The sequence below is a fragment of the Talaromyces stipitatus genome, genomic scaffold (genome assembly GCF_000003125.1).
Source record: "Talaromyces stipitatus ATCC 10500 scf_1105507295555 genomic scaffold, whole genome shotgun sequence".
NCBI classification, from domain to species: Eukaryota; Fungi; Ascomycota; class Eurotiomycetes; order Eurotiales; family Trichocomaceae; genus Talaromyces; species Talaromyces stipitatus.
Window position 1 is genome coordinate 3,639,112 of NW_002990116.1, and position 14,833 is coordinate 3,653,944.

The 14,833-nt window shown below is 45.2% G+C and overlaps 6 protein-coding genes across 6 annotated transcripts, besides 2 other annotated features; 2 read left to right on the top strand and 4 right to left on the bottom strand.

Moving 5' to 3' along the window:
• Positions 1 to 1,244: 1,244 nt before the first annotated feature.
• Positions 1,245 to 1,322: a microsatellite.
• An 82-nt stretch (positions 1,323 to 1,404) lies between these two features.
• Positions 1,405 to 2,874, top strand: TSTA_124320 (uncharacterized protein; the record flags this gene model as incomplete). The annotated part of the gene is made up of 5 exons (XM_002482655.1): positions 1,405 to 1,587; positions 1,675 to 1,801; positions 1,830 to 1,834; positions 1,887 to 1,952; positions 1,999 to 2,874. The coding sequence occupies 5 exons, from the start codon at positions 1,405 to 1,407 to the stop codon at positions 2,872 to 2,874; spliced, it is 1,257 nt and encodes a 418-aa protein (XP_002482700.1).
• A 386-nt stretch (positions 2,875 to 3,260) lies between these two features.
• Positions 3,261 to 5,065, bottom strand: TSTA_124330 (cysteine desulfurylase, putative). Its single transcript, XM_002482656.1, has 2 exons — positions 4,109 to 5,065; positions 3,261 to 4,052 (listed from the first exon to the last, which is right to left on the bottom strand). The coding sequence occupies exons 1-2, from the start codon at positions 4,777 to 4,779 to the stop codon at positions 3,434 to 3,436; spliced, it is 1,290 nt and encodes a 429-aa protein (XP_002482701.1). The 5' UTR covers positions 4,780 to 5,065; the 3' UTR covers positions 3,261 to 3,433.
• Positions 3,270 to 3,306: a microsatellite.
• Positions 5,066 to 5,766: 701 nt separating the features above from the next.
• Positions 5,767 to 8,237, top strand: TSTA_124340 (uncharacterized protein; the record flags this gene model as incomplete). The annotated part of the gene is made up of 4 exons (XM_002482657.1): positions 5,767 to 6,020; positions 6,083 to 6,869; positions 6,927 to 7,181; positions 7,251 to 8,237. The coding sequence occupies 4 exons, from the start codon at positions 5,767 to 5,769 to the stop codon at positions 8,235 to 8,237; spliced, it is 2,283 nt and encodes a 760-aa protein (XP_002482702.1).
• A 188-nt stretch (positions 8,238 to 8,425) lies between these two features.
• TSTA_124350 (hscarg dehydrogenase, putative) lies at positions 8,426 to 9,718 on the bottom strand (the record flags this gene model as incomplete). Its single annotated transcript, XM_002482658.1, has 4 exons — positions 9,581 to 9,718; positions 8,995 to 9,525; positions 8,604 to 8,936; positions 8,426 to 8,512 (listed from the first exon to the last, which is right to left on the bottom strand). The coding sequence occupies exons 1-4, from the start codon at positions 9,620 to 9,622 to the stop codon at positions 8,426 to 8,428; spliced, it is 993 nt and encodes a 330-aa protein (XP_002482703.1). The 5' UTR covers positions 9,623 to 9,718.
• A 764-nt stretch (positions 9,719 to 10,482) lies between these two features.
• Positions 10,483 to 11,635, bottom strand: TSTA_124360 (uncharacterized protein). Its single transcript, XM_002482659.1, has 2 exons — positions 11,171 to 11,635; positions 10,483 to 11,099 (listed from the first exon to the last, which is right to left on the bottom strand). Exons 1-2 carry the CDS (start codon positions 11,570 to 11,572, stop codon positions 10,770 to 10,772), a joined length of 732 nt encoding a protein of 243 aa, XP_002482704.1. The 5' UTR covers positions 11,573 to 11,635; the 3' UTR covers positions 10,483 to 10,769.
• Positions 11,636 to 12,102: 467 nt separating this feature from the next.
• Positions 12,103 to 14,726, bottom strand: TSTA_124370 (presequence translocase-associated motor subunit Pam17, putative; the record flags this gene model as incomplete). The annotated part of the gene is made up of 8 exons (XM_002482660.1): positions 12,103 to 12,279; positions 12,343 to 12,946; positions 12,990 to 13,120; positions 13,273 to 13,431; positions 13,813 to 13,979; positions 14,108 to 14,222; positions 14,250 to 14,431; positions 14,555 to 14,726. 8 exons carry the CDS (start codon positions 14,724 to 14,726, stop codon positions 12,103 to 12,105), a joined length of 1,707 nt encoding a protein of 568 aa, XP_002482705.1.
• Between the last annotated feature and the right edge of the window lie 107 nt (positions 14,727 to 14,833).

Genomic DNA, 14,833 nt, shown 5'->3' on the forward strand with positions numbered 1-14,833 from the left:
TATTGTACCTGGTTGGCCTGTTATACTCCGCTACTCCAGTTTTCTGATCCTTTCCCCGCATCCGCTCCCCCGAGTCTAGGGATTAGCTCTTTGCTTCGTGGGATGCCGACTGATAACCGAAGATATTGATGAAAAAACAAAGACGATGAACAGAGCCCGAATACGTCTAGATAAGCATAACGGCTGGCGGCTGATTTAAATGTGGTTAAATATGGTTAAATATGGTTATATCCGTGCATGTTCGGGATTCTAGTTCCAGGGATGTTCCTCTGGCTTGTACGGTAGGATGTATCTATTGACGTATGAAATCTTCACATGTGCAGCATTTTGTTTGATACCTGTGAGAAATATCTTTGTAATATCTCTTTGAAAGATCTTTATCCTAGCTTGTTATGTTTGCATGTGCTGGCAGCAGGATCCCAAGCATAAAGAGCTTGGGAATCCTCCCAGAAATACGTTCCTGTTCTAACGAGCAAGCAGCCCAATATTTCATTTCCTTTCTATTTTCATTTTTTAGTATTCTTACACAAAGGTCAGGTCAAACTATATTTTCCACGAGAGATCCCAGGCTTGTTGCTTCCATTTGGGCATCCTCACCGAAAGAGACTCATAGGAATACATGAATACAGTAGAACCTGGCTATAACAAAAGGAAGCCACCCCGTATTTCCACTAATACCATCTTAGATAACTTGAAGATGGATGGAAGTGAGGAACATCCAATTTTCTAATACTAAAATGGATCAATATATCAGAGGTGCCCTTCATTCGGAATCACTCCTAAATCAAACTCAGTTCTGGAGGTATTGACTCGGACCCTGAGAGGCCTTCTGTTCATTATAGCCAGGTTCTGCTGTAACAGCATCATTGCATGGCAGTCTTCAGAAAAGACCTCTTGGCCACATGACAAGTGATATACAGCAGACCCTGGCTATAACAAATATAAGATCTCTTGGGATCTAAGTCAACAGATCCAGATGTGAATTTGATCTGGAGATGAAGAGGACTTTAGTATAAAATAGTATTCTATTTTGGTATTAACAGATACTCTTCAGTTCTATACCAAAGTCATCCAACCAACCCGACACCAGTATAAATAAGTTATAGCCAGGCTATAGAGACATTACTGTGTGTCGTGAAGAACTCACTTATCAGATAAGATGGCACATAGGGAAGGAACACAGGACAGTTGTACCCTCCTTGAGACACCGGGCCACTCCTTCCTTGTTTGCGACCCCCCACGTGCTCACCTTCTTTATTTCTCACTTCTTCCTCTCTCACCTCTCTCACCTCTCTCACCTCTCTCATCTCTCTCACCTCTTCACTGTCCTCTCTCAGAGCTACCCTTCAAGCTCTCATCTCGCTGTATCAGAGTACTATGCACCTGCTCTGGTCTGTAGAGACCATGGTAGAGTCAATTTCTCCCATCAAGCATCGCCTCGAGCTCCTGGAACGGACTCTCTATGCTGTCCAGGCTCAGCATCGTCTTCTGGAGTATCGTGTTCAATACATCGAAGATGAGAATCAGACATTGCGTCAGGCCTTGGCTTCGAGTCTGCAACAGGGTAATGGACCGGGCAATGGAAAGGTTCTGTTCCCACAAACATTGACTCCCAAGGCAAGTATTAACACATGATGATCATGATTTTTATGGACCCCTCTAATCAAGCCACAGGCTTCCTCTGGCCACAATTCTTACATTTCTGAGCTCCAAGCACTTGCTAAAGAGCCAGAGGATAGTGTTGATGAGCATGTCAAAACTTTGTCATCTCTAAGTCTTCTGGATGCACCCACCTTGTTGAGTACGCCCATTTTGACTCCTTCTCGCAGTGCAAGTCAAATCAGTTTGATTATCACAATTGGAAAACAGCACTGACGGGGACATAGGTTTTGGTTCCAAAAACCACTGCGAAGTCTGAAGTTCGCTACTCACCTCTGGCACCTTCTAGCGCTGTATGTATGAAATCCCGTCTACTCCACCATTACTAACACACAACAGGCCGCCTCAGAATTTGAGCCAAGCGGAGGAAGCCGATTCAATCCCCCAACTGTTGATACTTTGCCCCTTGTATCTGGCTCACCAGAGTCAAGTGCCGTGGATACTTCCTCAAACCCAAAGACGAAGGAGCGAGACTTTGCCGTGGTACCTTGGGACGGGACGATTGCTTGGAAGTTTATTAACCTTTTCAGGGATAAAAGGGAGGAACATGAAGCCATACTGAACTCAATCGATCACTGTCGCATGCAGGATGAGTGGTTCTTTCAGTACGGCCTACGCTATATTCCAAAACCTGGCGACAAGGATGCATACCGCACTGTCCGTATTGAGAACCTCCCCAACGGCACTACGCTTGATGAGCTTCTCGCTCACATTCATTGTGGAGACGTCTTTTCCGCCGATCTTCTCAATACACTCTCAATAACTGGCTATCACACCGGTCGAGTGGTCTTTCTGCATCAGAAGTCGGCTGAGAAGTTCTGCAGGAGCGTTAAGAAGAGGGGACTCGAAATACAAGGTACTCCTGCCCATGTGACACTAGAGAAAACCGCAACCTATCCAGTGGGAATGTCCTTGAGAGCAGCTATCCGCGATCACGGTTGCACTCGCTGTGTGTTAGTTGACGAGGTTCCCGAAGCTCTAATTGAGTGTATTGATGGAGTGGTCGGGACACCTCATCTCAAAAACTCTGTCGAGCATTACTCCAGGAGCTACTGTGATGAAGAATATCCAGAACAGACTAAGCTCAGAGTCTGTGTGCGTTTCCATTCCATGAGGGCGGCAGCATATGCGTACGATGAACTTCAACGGAACATTTTTCTGCGACACTGCATCCTCACATATGACAAAGATCCATGCAACAGCGAACCTATGTGATGCGTGTATCTATCTCTCTAAGCATGTCTACTTTCAAAGAAGGAGGGTGATCTACATTTTTCTTAACGGCGTCGATTACTTTGATGAGATAGACTAAAGCAAGTCGAATATCTCGATCAATCAATGAAATTGATAATCTGATGACTGTCTTAGATTGGCGTAAAGTGTAGCTTGCTAATACAGAATCATATTGTCCTCCACAACCCACAAGCTCTATATCATACCTTTCTGGAGCAGGCTTTCGCAGTGTAACAGTATATCAGAGAGATTTATACAGATATCTTCATTGAGAAGTTAGGGAAACAAGTGCTATCTTCTCCTCCAGTCTCCTCACACAAAGCGGAAGATAACATTGATTATAAAAAGAATGATGGTGTCATTTATTTGGTGAAATGATTCATTTCATTTATTTATTTATTTATTTTTTTTTTTTTCACGTCCGATACAACCTGTGACCTCGCATTTGGAAGCCCTTTTTTCGCGTCAACCAGTGGATAATACTTGAGACATCAATATGACATATGGCAATATCCTTATTCAGTCAATGACCAAGAGAGAACTAAAGCTTAGACTTTTGCTCAAACTCTTTGCAGGCTTTAGCCAAAATCTGCCCAGCTTTCTCAAAGTCTTCCAGGGTTAGGTAGACTTGCCCACTCAATCTGCCATATGCATGGCCTCCATGATAGATCAATGGGACAAATGTTCGATACTTCTCCGAGATAGTCCGCTCAATCTCCTCAAGAAGTAGATGTTGCTTACCCTGCTGAAGTTCGTCGGCGGTAAATTTCAACGGTAATCGAACCATCACCATTGGAGATCGTCTCTGATCTTCATCACCGAGAAGTTCAGTTCCTAGAATATTCGCGACAAGATTCCCTCCTTGCTTTGCCAAAGTGGTGATGTACTGCAAAAGTTTTTGCTCGCCACCACATACTTCCTTTCGGAATTTGATGGCTTCAGGGATACATAGATATGGTGTATAGTCCATTGTTCCGACATAACCGAACAGCTCTACGAATCCCGTCTTGGAGCTTGTCGGAAGAGGATTGGAAACTCTTAGTCGTCCGGGGCGTTCTTCGGGTCGGTAGCCGTGAGATGTAGGAAGTGAAGTCTTGATCAGATGTTGGCTTCGGGCAGCGACATGGAAGACTGCGCATGAACGAGGGGTGTAGAGCCATCTGCAATGGTTAGTCGGTGCAGATAGTTTATCTGCTCAAAGGAAGAGACAACATACTTGTGCAGATTGCTAATGAAGAAGTCGGGATCTAGGCGTTGCATGTCGAGTTCAATAGCTCCCACAGCATGGGCACCATCGATGAGACTAAGCACATGGTACTTTTTGCACAGAGAGATCATGTTCTCGTACGGCAACCGAAGGGCCGGTAGGCTTGAGACAGTATCAAACAGAGCAATGCGAACCCCCTTTTGGGAGATTGCATCCTCGAATCGCCGCAAAATCTCCTTGCTCGTCACCGGATACTCTACCTCCACTTTAATGGCTTCAACTGCGCCGGCCGGGATACATGTGTCCACAATATGCATCACAGCCTTCTCGCACGCACCATACGTCGTGCCCAGATACACGATCTTGTCTCCTGGGTTGTATACCAGGTTGCGCAAGACGGTGTTCACTCCTGTCGTAGCATTCGGAATGAGAACCACATTACCAACATCAGCGTTAATCAGCTCCGCAACCGCAGCGCGAGATTTGTCGATCAATCCTGGGAGTCTGTATCGGATGAAATCGTCTGGTTTGGCATCAGTTTGCCGCTGATACTCTCGCAGGGCATCCCGAACTTTAATAGGATATCCTCCAAAGGAGCCATGGTTGATGTTGAGATAGTCGGATTGGAAGGGGAAGTAGGGCAGAAGAGGGGCGCCAAATGTGGGATTAGACGTCGACATGACTGTTGATTTTGATATTTCTGATCCTTTTTTCCGTTGGTTGACCCGAAACGTCTTTATAAAGCTCAAATCATAGACAAATGAAACCGTGACTCATGTCCATGCTATCTTGAAGCTCGTCCGTGAGTCACCGCTTAATCACGGAGTTCGCTAATCTCAAGCCATGGTTCGCTTCTCTAGTGGATAAGTATGTTTCACAGCTCCACATGAATCCAATCATCTTCGTGTCTGAGAATGAATGAAAATAGTGTATATGCAATTACATTGTTGAGGATATGGGAGATTGAGTGATTCGCGGGGGCTTGAAGCACGCCCTATGATTGATGATTTCTATCATAGGCATTGGGTACTTCAACAATTGCCGAGTACTACTATACTGTTTGAGACCGTGAGGGCCCTGAGACGGAGGTGATAGTGGTTTCCAGAAATAGACTTTTTAGGCAGCCGTCAGCAGCGACCACCTTAATCAAATCGGAGAAAAGAAAATGTGAAGCAAAAAAAACGTGATGCTGACCTATCCCTTAGCTTGGCAAGCGAAATAAGGGTTAGGGTTATATATGGAGATTGTCGGACATAGACCCGACATCTGTCAACTTCCATTTCTCAGTTGCTTCCCAATTGTAAGTAGGTGACCTCTTCTTTTGCTCCTCGCTATTATGTACCGCAATCCTGTCTCATAGCATCGTGTACATAAATATTAACTAAGCTAACTAACAACTCTGTTTAGTAAGCCCATCACGCTGTCAGGGAGATCGGAAATTCCGGCGGAACTTCCGATGACATGTCCTGACTCTCCTGCTTTTTCTTCTTCTTCGAAAAACATTTCGATCACTTCAAAGTGAGTGTGTTTGATGAGTCGTGGAAGAATTTCTAGGAGTAGGCCACCAGACTACCATTCTTAGGAGATCATTTCTCAAAACTACTCTTCCGAACACATCGGAATATCCGATGTCTACCACTTCCGCTCCATCACAACGCCACCGCAGGATGAGTGAGGCCGCCCACGAACATGGTAAACCAAAAAGACGGCGCGCGCGTTATGCCTTGCGCGCTTGCGATGAATGCAAACGACGGAAAGGCCGGTGTGATGGAGATTCACCGTGCGCATACTGCCGAAGGCGCTCTATTGAATGCCACTACGATGAGGACCCTCGTTTTCTCTCAAACTGCGCCTGTGGTGGCTCTTGCTCAACTCACTACCCCAAGGAGTCTATAGCATATGGAAATCGGGGAAATATTAGGTGAGTTTCCTATTTCGGAATGCGATGATAGATCGATGGTTCTCACACATTGTCTTGATCAGTGAGATTGAACGGTTGACGGGCTTGGTGGAGAATATGCAAAAGCAGATTGATATTCTTGTCGATGTTCGTATGTCGCAAAAGAATGAGCAGAAACAAGATCATTCATATACAGTTTTCGAAAGTCACAAGCACGCTGATCTGAGTCCTGTCAAATCATCGAATAATCACCAACGGCCAGATTATCCTACCCCTGATAAGGACATGCCTTTGTTCTGTGGCGCAACGAGCTCGGAATATACTTTTAACGTGGCCGAACGCAATATTACTGCGACACAACATCAGGGGAAGTCCCCCAAGCCAAACTCTACCTCTAAACATTCTCCTCATTTTGTTGAAAAGCAATCAAGTCACAATAATCGCAACAGCTCTATAGAAAATCGACCGTCAAACAAAAAGTCTCAAGGATCAGGTGCATGCTTTTGCGAAGATTGTTTACGCGCCCTTCGAACGTTGACAAAAGATGAAGCTCTACGACTGGTATACACCTACGAAGATGTCGTCGGCAATTTGCACCCTTTCCTCAATCAAGAACGATTCAAATCTCAAGTAGAGGCAATTTACACGGCGCTAGAATCTAAGCAAGAAATCAAAACTGGACGCCTATGGAACATTGATGCGGATGATATGGACAATATAAAAGTCGCTCTGGCAATTGCGCTTCTTGCACTCAGCATTGGGAATAGCGAGATTGGAGTATCACTCTATGCTAGTGTCCAAGACAAGATCCACAATGCCGTCTTCTCACCCATAAAAAACCCTCGAAAGCTTGTTCTGCTGCTTCTTGTGGTTCGTAAATCACCCTTCCGTTCTGTCAGCACTGTTCTCTTCTAACAATTCCATCAGGGTATGTATCATTACTTCCATGATGATTTACAGCTGGCGTGGCGAACTTGTGGCATCGCAGGCAAGGTGGCCATGGAGATGGGACTACATCGACAAGACGCACTACACATGATCGAAGATGTGTCAGACCGTGCCGAGGTCGTAAATATACTATGGAACATTGTTGTTCTTGACAAGCAATGGAGCTGTGCAGCTGGTCTCCCGCATCATTTTACAAGAAATGGATTTGCGAAGATTTTGCCGGAGCCTCTGGAGGTTAGAAAAGTACTCAACCGAACGCAACCTTCGTGTAGTATGACTGACAAGATCGTCTTTGAATTATAGAATCCTTATTTGAAAATTATGGCATCATATGCGCCTTTTCACACTCGGTTCTGGGATTTTTCAGGCACCATGCGGACAGCAGGAGCTTGTGAAGACGAAGACTTATTCGACAGTTGCAATTACCAAATCGAACAATGGCGAAAGAGATCTCTCGCAGATTTAGATTTTCTGCATCCCAAGATTCGCAGGATTTCTACCCCAGCAAGTCTTCCACAGCCCGTGTCGACTCTTCTCTACCTTCGTGCCAATCAGATTCGCGGTCTTACTATTCGCTCTGTCTATCTGTCCGGCTCTAGTCTGGCAGGCAGTCGACATATTGTAAAGTCTGGAATCGAAATAGCCTGTGACACTATCGACGTACTTGCAGACTTGGACGCAACTACTGATATATACGCCAAACAGCACCCTTTCTTTCAACACTTTCTCACTTCTGCAGTAGCGCTATTACTTTTGGTTATTGCATCCGAATCCAAAAGAAACACGCTATACAAGATCATTTCCGATTTATCATCTTCCGTGGACCTCGGCGAGAGTATCTCGCGCGCTTTCAGCCTAAACGCTTCGTATTTCACTGTCTCCGGCGCTTCGAGACGCCTATTCAAAAGGATGATATCGATGGCCGAGCCTCTTTCAAAGCTGGGCATCTTCTATCCTACAGGATTTACGAATAAAGATCTCACACATCTTTCTCTCCAACATCAAGTTGACAGTGGTGCTCGTGGTAATCCTCAGGAATACCCTCAGAATAATGCTCTTCTACTTCTCAAAGGAACTGCGAACCTCTCATCGCCCTTCAACAATATACCTCAACACGAGGTCTACCCAGATATCTTTACAACAGAAGGAGCATCTGGCATGGTACAGAGTATGAGTGCCCCATATTCCCTAATGGATACCAATTACGACGTTTTCCAGGGATTCGAATCTATGATAGATGACCGGACCTGGATGGAACTGGGTGCACTGTTTTCTTTTAATCCGCAGTAACCTTGTATGATAACATGCTGGACAGATTCACCATAACCACAAGTCTCCTCGAGGGTTTTAGAAAAGCAACTATGTCGTTCTTACAACAAAGCTCTGCAGCTCATGGGAGAACTTATTCCATACAGAGGAATCTCATAGCCAGGATGTACATTCCCGATCACTGGGAAACCAAGAAAGCAGCGGAGAACCTAGTTCAAATCCACCAGTGATGAGAAATCTTCACTTTTCATATAATCCTCGAGACTGGTAGTTGGGCATCCTATTTCTTTAGGAATCTGTGCGAAAGGTTAATCCATTGGATCCACCAAGAGGCCCTTCACCTGGGCAGATACCCAACATGCAACATCCAAAATGATAGAATCTTACCTGACTAGGATGCAAAATAAATTCACCAGACAAATCTAGTTGCAGCACGCTTGCGACCTGGACTGCAAGCTCTAACCCGTGCGGACCACCTTCGAATGCAGCAGCTTCGTCCACCGTCACGCGCTTGATTCTGATATCTTCAACACCAAAGACCTGGGTCCAAAGACGAACGTACTCTTCGTGGCTAGGAAGGCTTCCGTATCCCAAAAGCAACTTTCCAGGTGGTAGCATGACAAGGGCCCTGACAAAGTGTCCGGTATCTTTGCGCGGGACGACAAATGGTGTTAAGGTTTTACTGTCTCCTGGCAATAAAAAGGCATACAAACCATCTTCCTGGTATTACTCTATGAGTTCCGAGAACCTTCAAGATGATAGACGGCGCGCAACATACCTTGTTAGGTCTCCTTAGTCTCCACATTTTCCAATTGGTAGCATATTCGCCAAGCAGCAGTTGCGAAGTCTTTTCATTCAATTTCGGGAGAGATTCTTGTATGTACCGTCCAATCTCCGCCTTTGCATCAAAGTGATAGACATACTGATATTTCCCTCCAGCAATGGACTTGATACCGGGTAGACCGGAAAATACAAATCGCTCCAAAGTCTCAATACAGGCAGCAGCATTCGCAATATTTATTCCGCGCCTAACCTCCAACTCATAGCAGTATTCACTGATCGTTTGACCGAGTTGAAGTCTTCCATAGCTGCGTTGATCATACATGGGACCCCAGAAATCGGTGACAGCGAAGATGGCATGGGCACCTTGTAATGCCCTTTTGAGGGATTCGAAATCATCTACATCTGCTTGGACCATTTCAATTCCTTTGACTTCCCATTTTGCGCTTGATGTTTTCTTAGGGTCTCGTGTGAGTCCTCTTATTTTCCAGCCGGGTTCTTGGAGGAAGATATCGGCAACTGAGCCCCCCTGAATAAGTTAGCCAAATAGACCATTTTCTCCTTGGATTTTTGATTGAACGCACCTGGGTGCCAGTTATACCCAAAATTACCATGAGTTTCGACATGACTTGATGATATTTATTGTTTGTGATGGCTTTCTTCTGCACATATGCTCTGTTGAAGATCTAATATACCTTTTATATTACGATCATGACGAAGTCCCTGCTACATTCCGTAATTCAGCTTTAATTACATGTACCTGTATGGACATGACTCAGCCTGGGTAGATTTTAGTGCTTGGAAGATCCATATTTGTGATCTCGGAATACGATGCGACAAAAACATTCTGTGCAGCAGGAGTTCCGTAATATTTGGAAGCCTTACCTAACTTACCTGCGTTTTCTGAATGACATTCCTAAGACTGTCAAGTCACATAAAAATATAGCCAAGAAGCAGATTACTACTACCACCGTCTAGCTGAGTCAGAAGTGGTACGAATATGGGCTCACTATGCACCGGAACTTCCGTAGCAGATAGACGTGTGTTGAATAGTTCGTTGATGATTACTTAGGCACGAGGGATGTATGGTAATGTCCATTATACCGGCTTTTTCTTTTAGTAAAAAGTGTTTGTCTGAAACATAGGTCAAAATCGCTTTTGAAATTACTAGGTACTTGGATGTATAGAGGATACCGTACAGTCTCACTTCAAATATAAACCTGTAGAACGGCCGGGGATTTACACTCTCGAGAGTTGTCGTGAAAAAGCAACAAAGGGCAACATGGAAAAGATCAACCAGCAGTTCTGGCCATTCAAGCCACATTACCGTCTCAGGTCGGACAACAATCAATCTGGTGCCAGGTTGCATCTCCTGCCACGCTCAGGATGGCAGACAGCACGACGGTTATGAAGCTCGGCAATATGAAATAGTAAGTATCTTGAAGAAGCTACCTCAGTAGACGAGAAAGCCCACGAGCACGTATAACCTTCGAAGGTTGGGGTTTGCTGACGGAAAGAACTATTGCACAAGGGAAGACATCTTGTATCTACCCTCCAGGCTTATTCACCCGCACGTATCATAATGCCGGTTTGGAGATTTTTGTTCCCCTTTCTCGGGTTCAAAAGGGTCATCAGACCTTTTGTGATGCAGGAAGTCCTATTCGGAAATATAAGAACCTTATGCGCAGCGATACAATCCCATACTAGGTCCTTAAACAACTTCAACGGTGTCCAATCCTAACTAACATAGCTGACGTATCTCTGACTAGGTTCTTACTCAATCTGCCTATTGACAAACGCCGCAACCTCATCCGGCACTACCAACCACGGCGTATGACCCGTCTTCACCTTTTCCGTCGTGATAACCGCGCCCTTAGATCGTGCTCTCTCCACCATCGCCTCCTGCACGGATAGTGGGATAGCTCGATCATTTTCACAGAGTAAATAAGCGCATGGTATTTCTAGGTATGACGCACTGGTCGTGGGCGAATTCATGCTCGCCCAAGCATGCGGACGAAGGGTTTGGGCCCATTCTTGTCCGTTAGGGACATCATGGAAGAATAGAGTATATGGATCAGAGGATAATACAGTGTTATTCATTTCCTGGCTTATAATTTAGCATTAACAGATCATGACATTGGCTGCTACGATGAGAAAAGGAAATGATCACATACATCACGAATATACCAATCCGGCGGTACGCCGCCTTGAGTCTGAAGCAAACTCTGCCCGATCTCTGGTATAAAAGCAGATATATAAATTAGCTTGACTACTCCACCCTTTGTACCTATTTTCTGACGTTCCGTCCGACTCGATTCGTCAAGGGCACTGCTGACGGGTAGACCGGACCAACTGTGCGAGATGATAGCTACTTCATGGCCTTGATCGCATTCACTTTGGACAACGTTGCGGAGAGCTTCAATGTCCGGTTTCAGATCTTTGATGGTAGTTGCTTGATGTACGGAGGGGAATGCTATTGTTTGGGATGTGTATTCGGGAAGCTTTTCGATGAGAGGGTTGAACGCTGTTGGAGGGCTCCAGGCGCCGGGACAGAAGATTAAAGTTGGTTTTGACATTTTGATTCAGCTGGCATTAAAACATCAGAGCATAATTCCGGTAATTGAATGCAGAAATGATCGAAATATAAAGAGCATAAATCCGAGTGGCATCGGCCCGGAATTGCATCCCGAGTTGAGTGTTGTTACGACATCAACTTGCATAGCTAGATATAGGACGATCAATTAACAGTGGACTTAATGGAACCCGGGCATGGTAACACTTTTACTATTTCACTTCGTCCCTCTTTTGTTGCGTAGTATAAATGGTTACATTGCCTGCCGAGTAAATTGAGTTGGTGTCTAGACACTAAGGTATCAGATCGTTGCGTTTAGTAAGTGATAGACAAATAGCCAAGATTTGGTGATGAGTATTGGTCAGTTCCTGAACCTACTATCTAACTTCCGTCGAGACAGGAGATGCGAACAAGCTGAAAAATGCCGACAGAAAATAGAAATACATGACGACAAGCTAGCCACTTTGGAGAACTTCTCGCTTACTATATAAACAGTTCCGACAGTTCCTCTCCCCCATAAACCCAAACCAGACATTACAAAATGTGTCTTGACTTCTTCCTGTTGTAAGCTCGTTGATCTTTCAACCATTGACGATAACCCTGTACACTGCCGATTTTCTCGCCGTAGTAGTCCGGAACAGGGTTGGCAATAGAATTAGCGGACGGGTCAACACGGAAGCGCTTGATGCGGTTGAAGAATTCTTTCTCTTTCTATAAAATTATAATATTAGCATTGAGCCACCGACAAATTGACAGAAAGTTCGCAACACTTACAACAGCAATACCACTCCGATACTGTCTATGCACAAGCCCCCAAACCGTGTTCCCCAAAATCGGACCAATAAGCCAGCCCAGCGCACCACAAGCGGCTGTAGCAAGACCGAGAACAATAAAAGGATCGAGACCCATTACTTGCGCCCCGAGTGTGTCGAGGTCCTGAGCGGAGAGTACTTGAACGCCTACAGCTGTGCTAGCGATTGACGCAAGAACCGAGGAAATGAGCGAGTAGCGCCGGCGTGAGGTACGCAACTTGAAGAATGTATTCCAATCGAGGGACGCTTCTTTGCCGGTTTGAGATGACTGTGTGCTGGCCGCGCGAGGGCCTGTAGAGTCGCTAAAGTTGCGTCGGATATGTGTGATGATGAATTGTGAATTTGCTGGTGTTGACTCCGCCTTTCTCAGCGATACTCGTGTCGCTCGCGCAAAGCAGGTTATCGGAGCGCTTTGATTGCATTTTGTCGAGAAACTGTTAACGCTTCGCTTGAGGACTGTTTGTTGAGCCCGTTGAGGAATCGTTGCAGATCCGGCTAATGTGAACGGGGTGTAGCAGCAGGAAAAGCGTGAGCCGCCACCAAATATGGCGCTTCGAAGAGGAGCACTAGCAATCGAAGAGTGCATCTTTCTGAGTGGGATGATATCACCAATTATCGCGGGTTACTCGTTGATGCAGTGCGTAAGTGAACAAATGTTGGTTTAGAGAAGCTTTACTGAGGGAAAGACATAAGTTTGTTGTCGGTCCTCCGGCGCCCACTAGGCGCACGGGTCCGCGCACCTAGTGGGAGTCGCCAACCCTATTCGTATTACCTCAGGAACTCAGACGGATACCTCAGGCCGCAAAGCGGTCAGCTTGCTGACAAAGCCTTTTTTGTATCAGTTAAGTTAGGTTACAGATTAGGTCTAGCTGAACGGCAGAATTCTGCCCACGTGATCGGAGGTCTGTGTTGGAAATAAAATCACGTGACTAGCAGAATACAGAAGTCGAACTACGGAACGGTTCGCAAATACCTCAAAAATACCAAATTCCCTTAAGGGCGTCCTTTTTGGTGAAACGGTATTACGTTTGAGTTCCGACAGTCTGAGTCTCTGAGATGATAATTCGTATTGGTGTACGTATCTAGATAGGTTTCTCTTCTTTGCACTACATCTTGTTGCTAAACCTGAGTACTACCTCTCAGATAGCCTATAGCTATAGTTATTATTCCTAGATCAGACAAGCAACATTACAATCTATTACGCGTCTCACTCAAGTACTCAAGAGATGTTTCCCGATGCCTTCAACATCTATGACGAGATAGTCAGCTAGGGTAAATCTCCAATGAACATTCCTACTGGCCAGCCAACCTGTACCTTACCGCCTCAGGAATTTTCCTTTCCTGCTCTAAACACACATTTTTCATCGACGCCCACGCGACTCATGTTGATCGTTACACGTTCAATTTATTCACTATCCATCTTCGGGATTACCCCCTCGGTTGAGGCCTCAATACTGCCGTAGAGAAAGAGAAATGTGGCGCATGTCCATGTAACACTGTAAGTCAAGGCTTGACGGGTTTGAGAGAGCACGCCGCCTCTTCCGGGAGGATTGGGATTCTCTTGTTTGTATTTTTCACCTGTCTCATTCCAAAAGGCACCTACAGCGGAGGAAAGCTCAATCGCAGCCGCACCAGCCTATTGTTATCTTGTTAATTTCATTTAGTATAACGGAAAGGATCCTCACTCAGACAAATACATCAGATAATAAAAGGAGAACTATACCTACCTAGCCTTATGATGGTAATCACGGTCATAGCAATGAAAGAACTACATGTTGCCCCCAAGCCGTAGAATCTGTGAAGGAACCTAATAACCTCATTACAATCTGCCATATTTCCGAACTATACATTCCATGCTGCATCTTAAACGCCACTTCCAAAACCGATAATCAAGTATATCATCACGAGAAGCGAGAATGGGGGATGGATGTAGATAATTGCGAAGGCAAACAGATGGCATCCAGGACCAATAATGGCAACACCTTGCCAGCCAAGACGCTGATGGATCAAATTACTGAGAACGGCAGAGATTTTATATCCTGCAAAAGAAGCTGACAGTACCAGTAAATGATCATATAACTTTTACGGTAATGTAGCTCTAGCTGAAAACAACCAGAGAATAATAGTTAGTAAAACGTTTAGGTTAGTGAAGGCCATAAAAGAAAGACAGACACATGGTATTATTGCTCCATATGCAGCGTTATTGGCGCCCATTATCAGCATGCACCAGAATGCAGCTGTCACCCTCCATATCGTAGTCTTTGACTCATTCCACCGTGGTGTGATGTTTGCAGCATGCAGCGGAGCAACATCTTCCCCATTTCGGGTTGGAGGATAGTCTTCCATCTCGGTATCTTGTATCTGATAGGAAGAGTGAGAAGGTCCCAACATTTCAAGTGGTCCTCTATTTCCTCCACCTTTATGTCAATTGAGTTGTAAAATTATTGCATTAG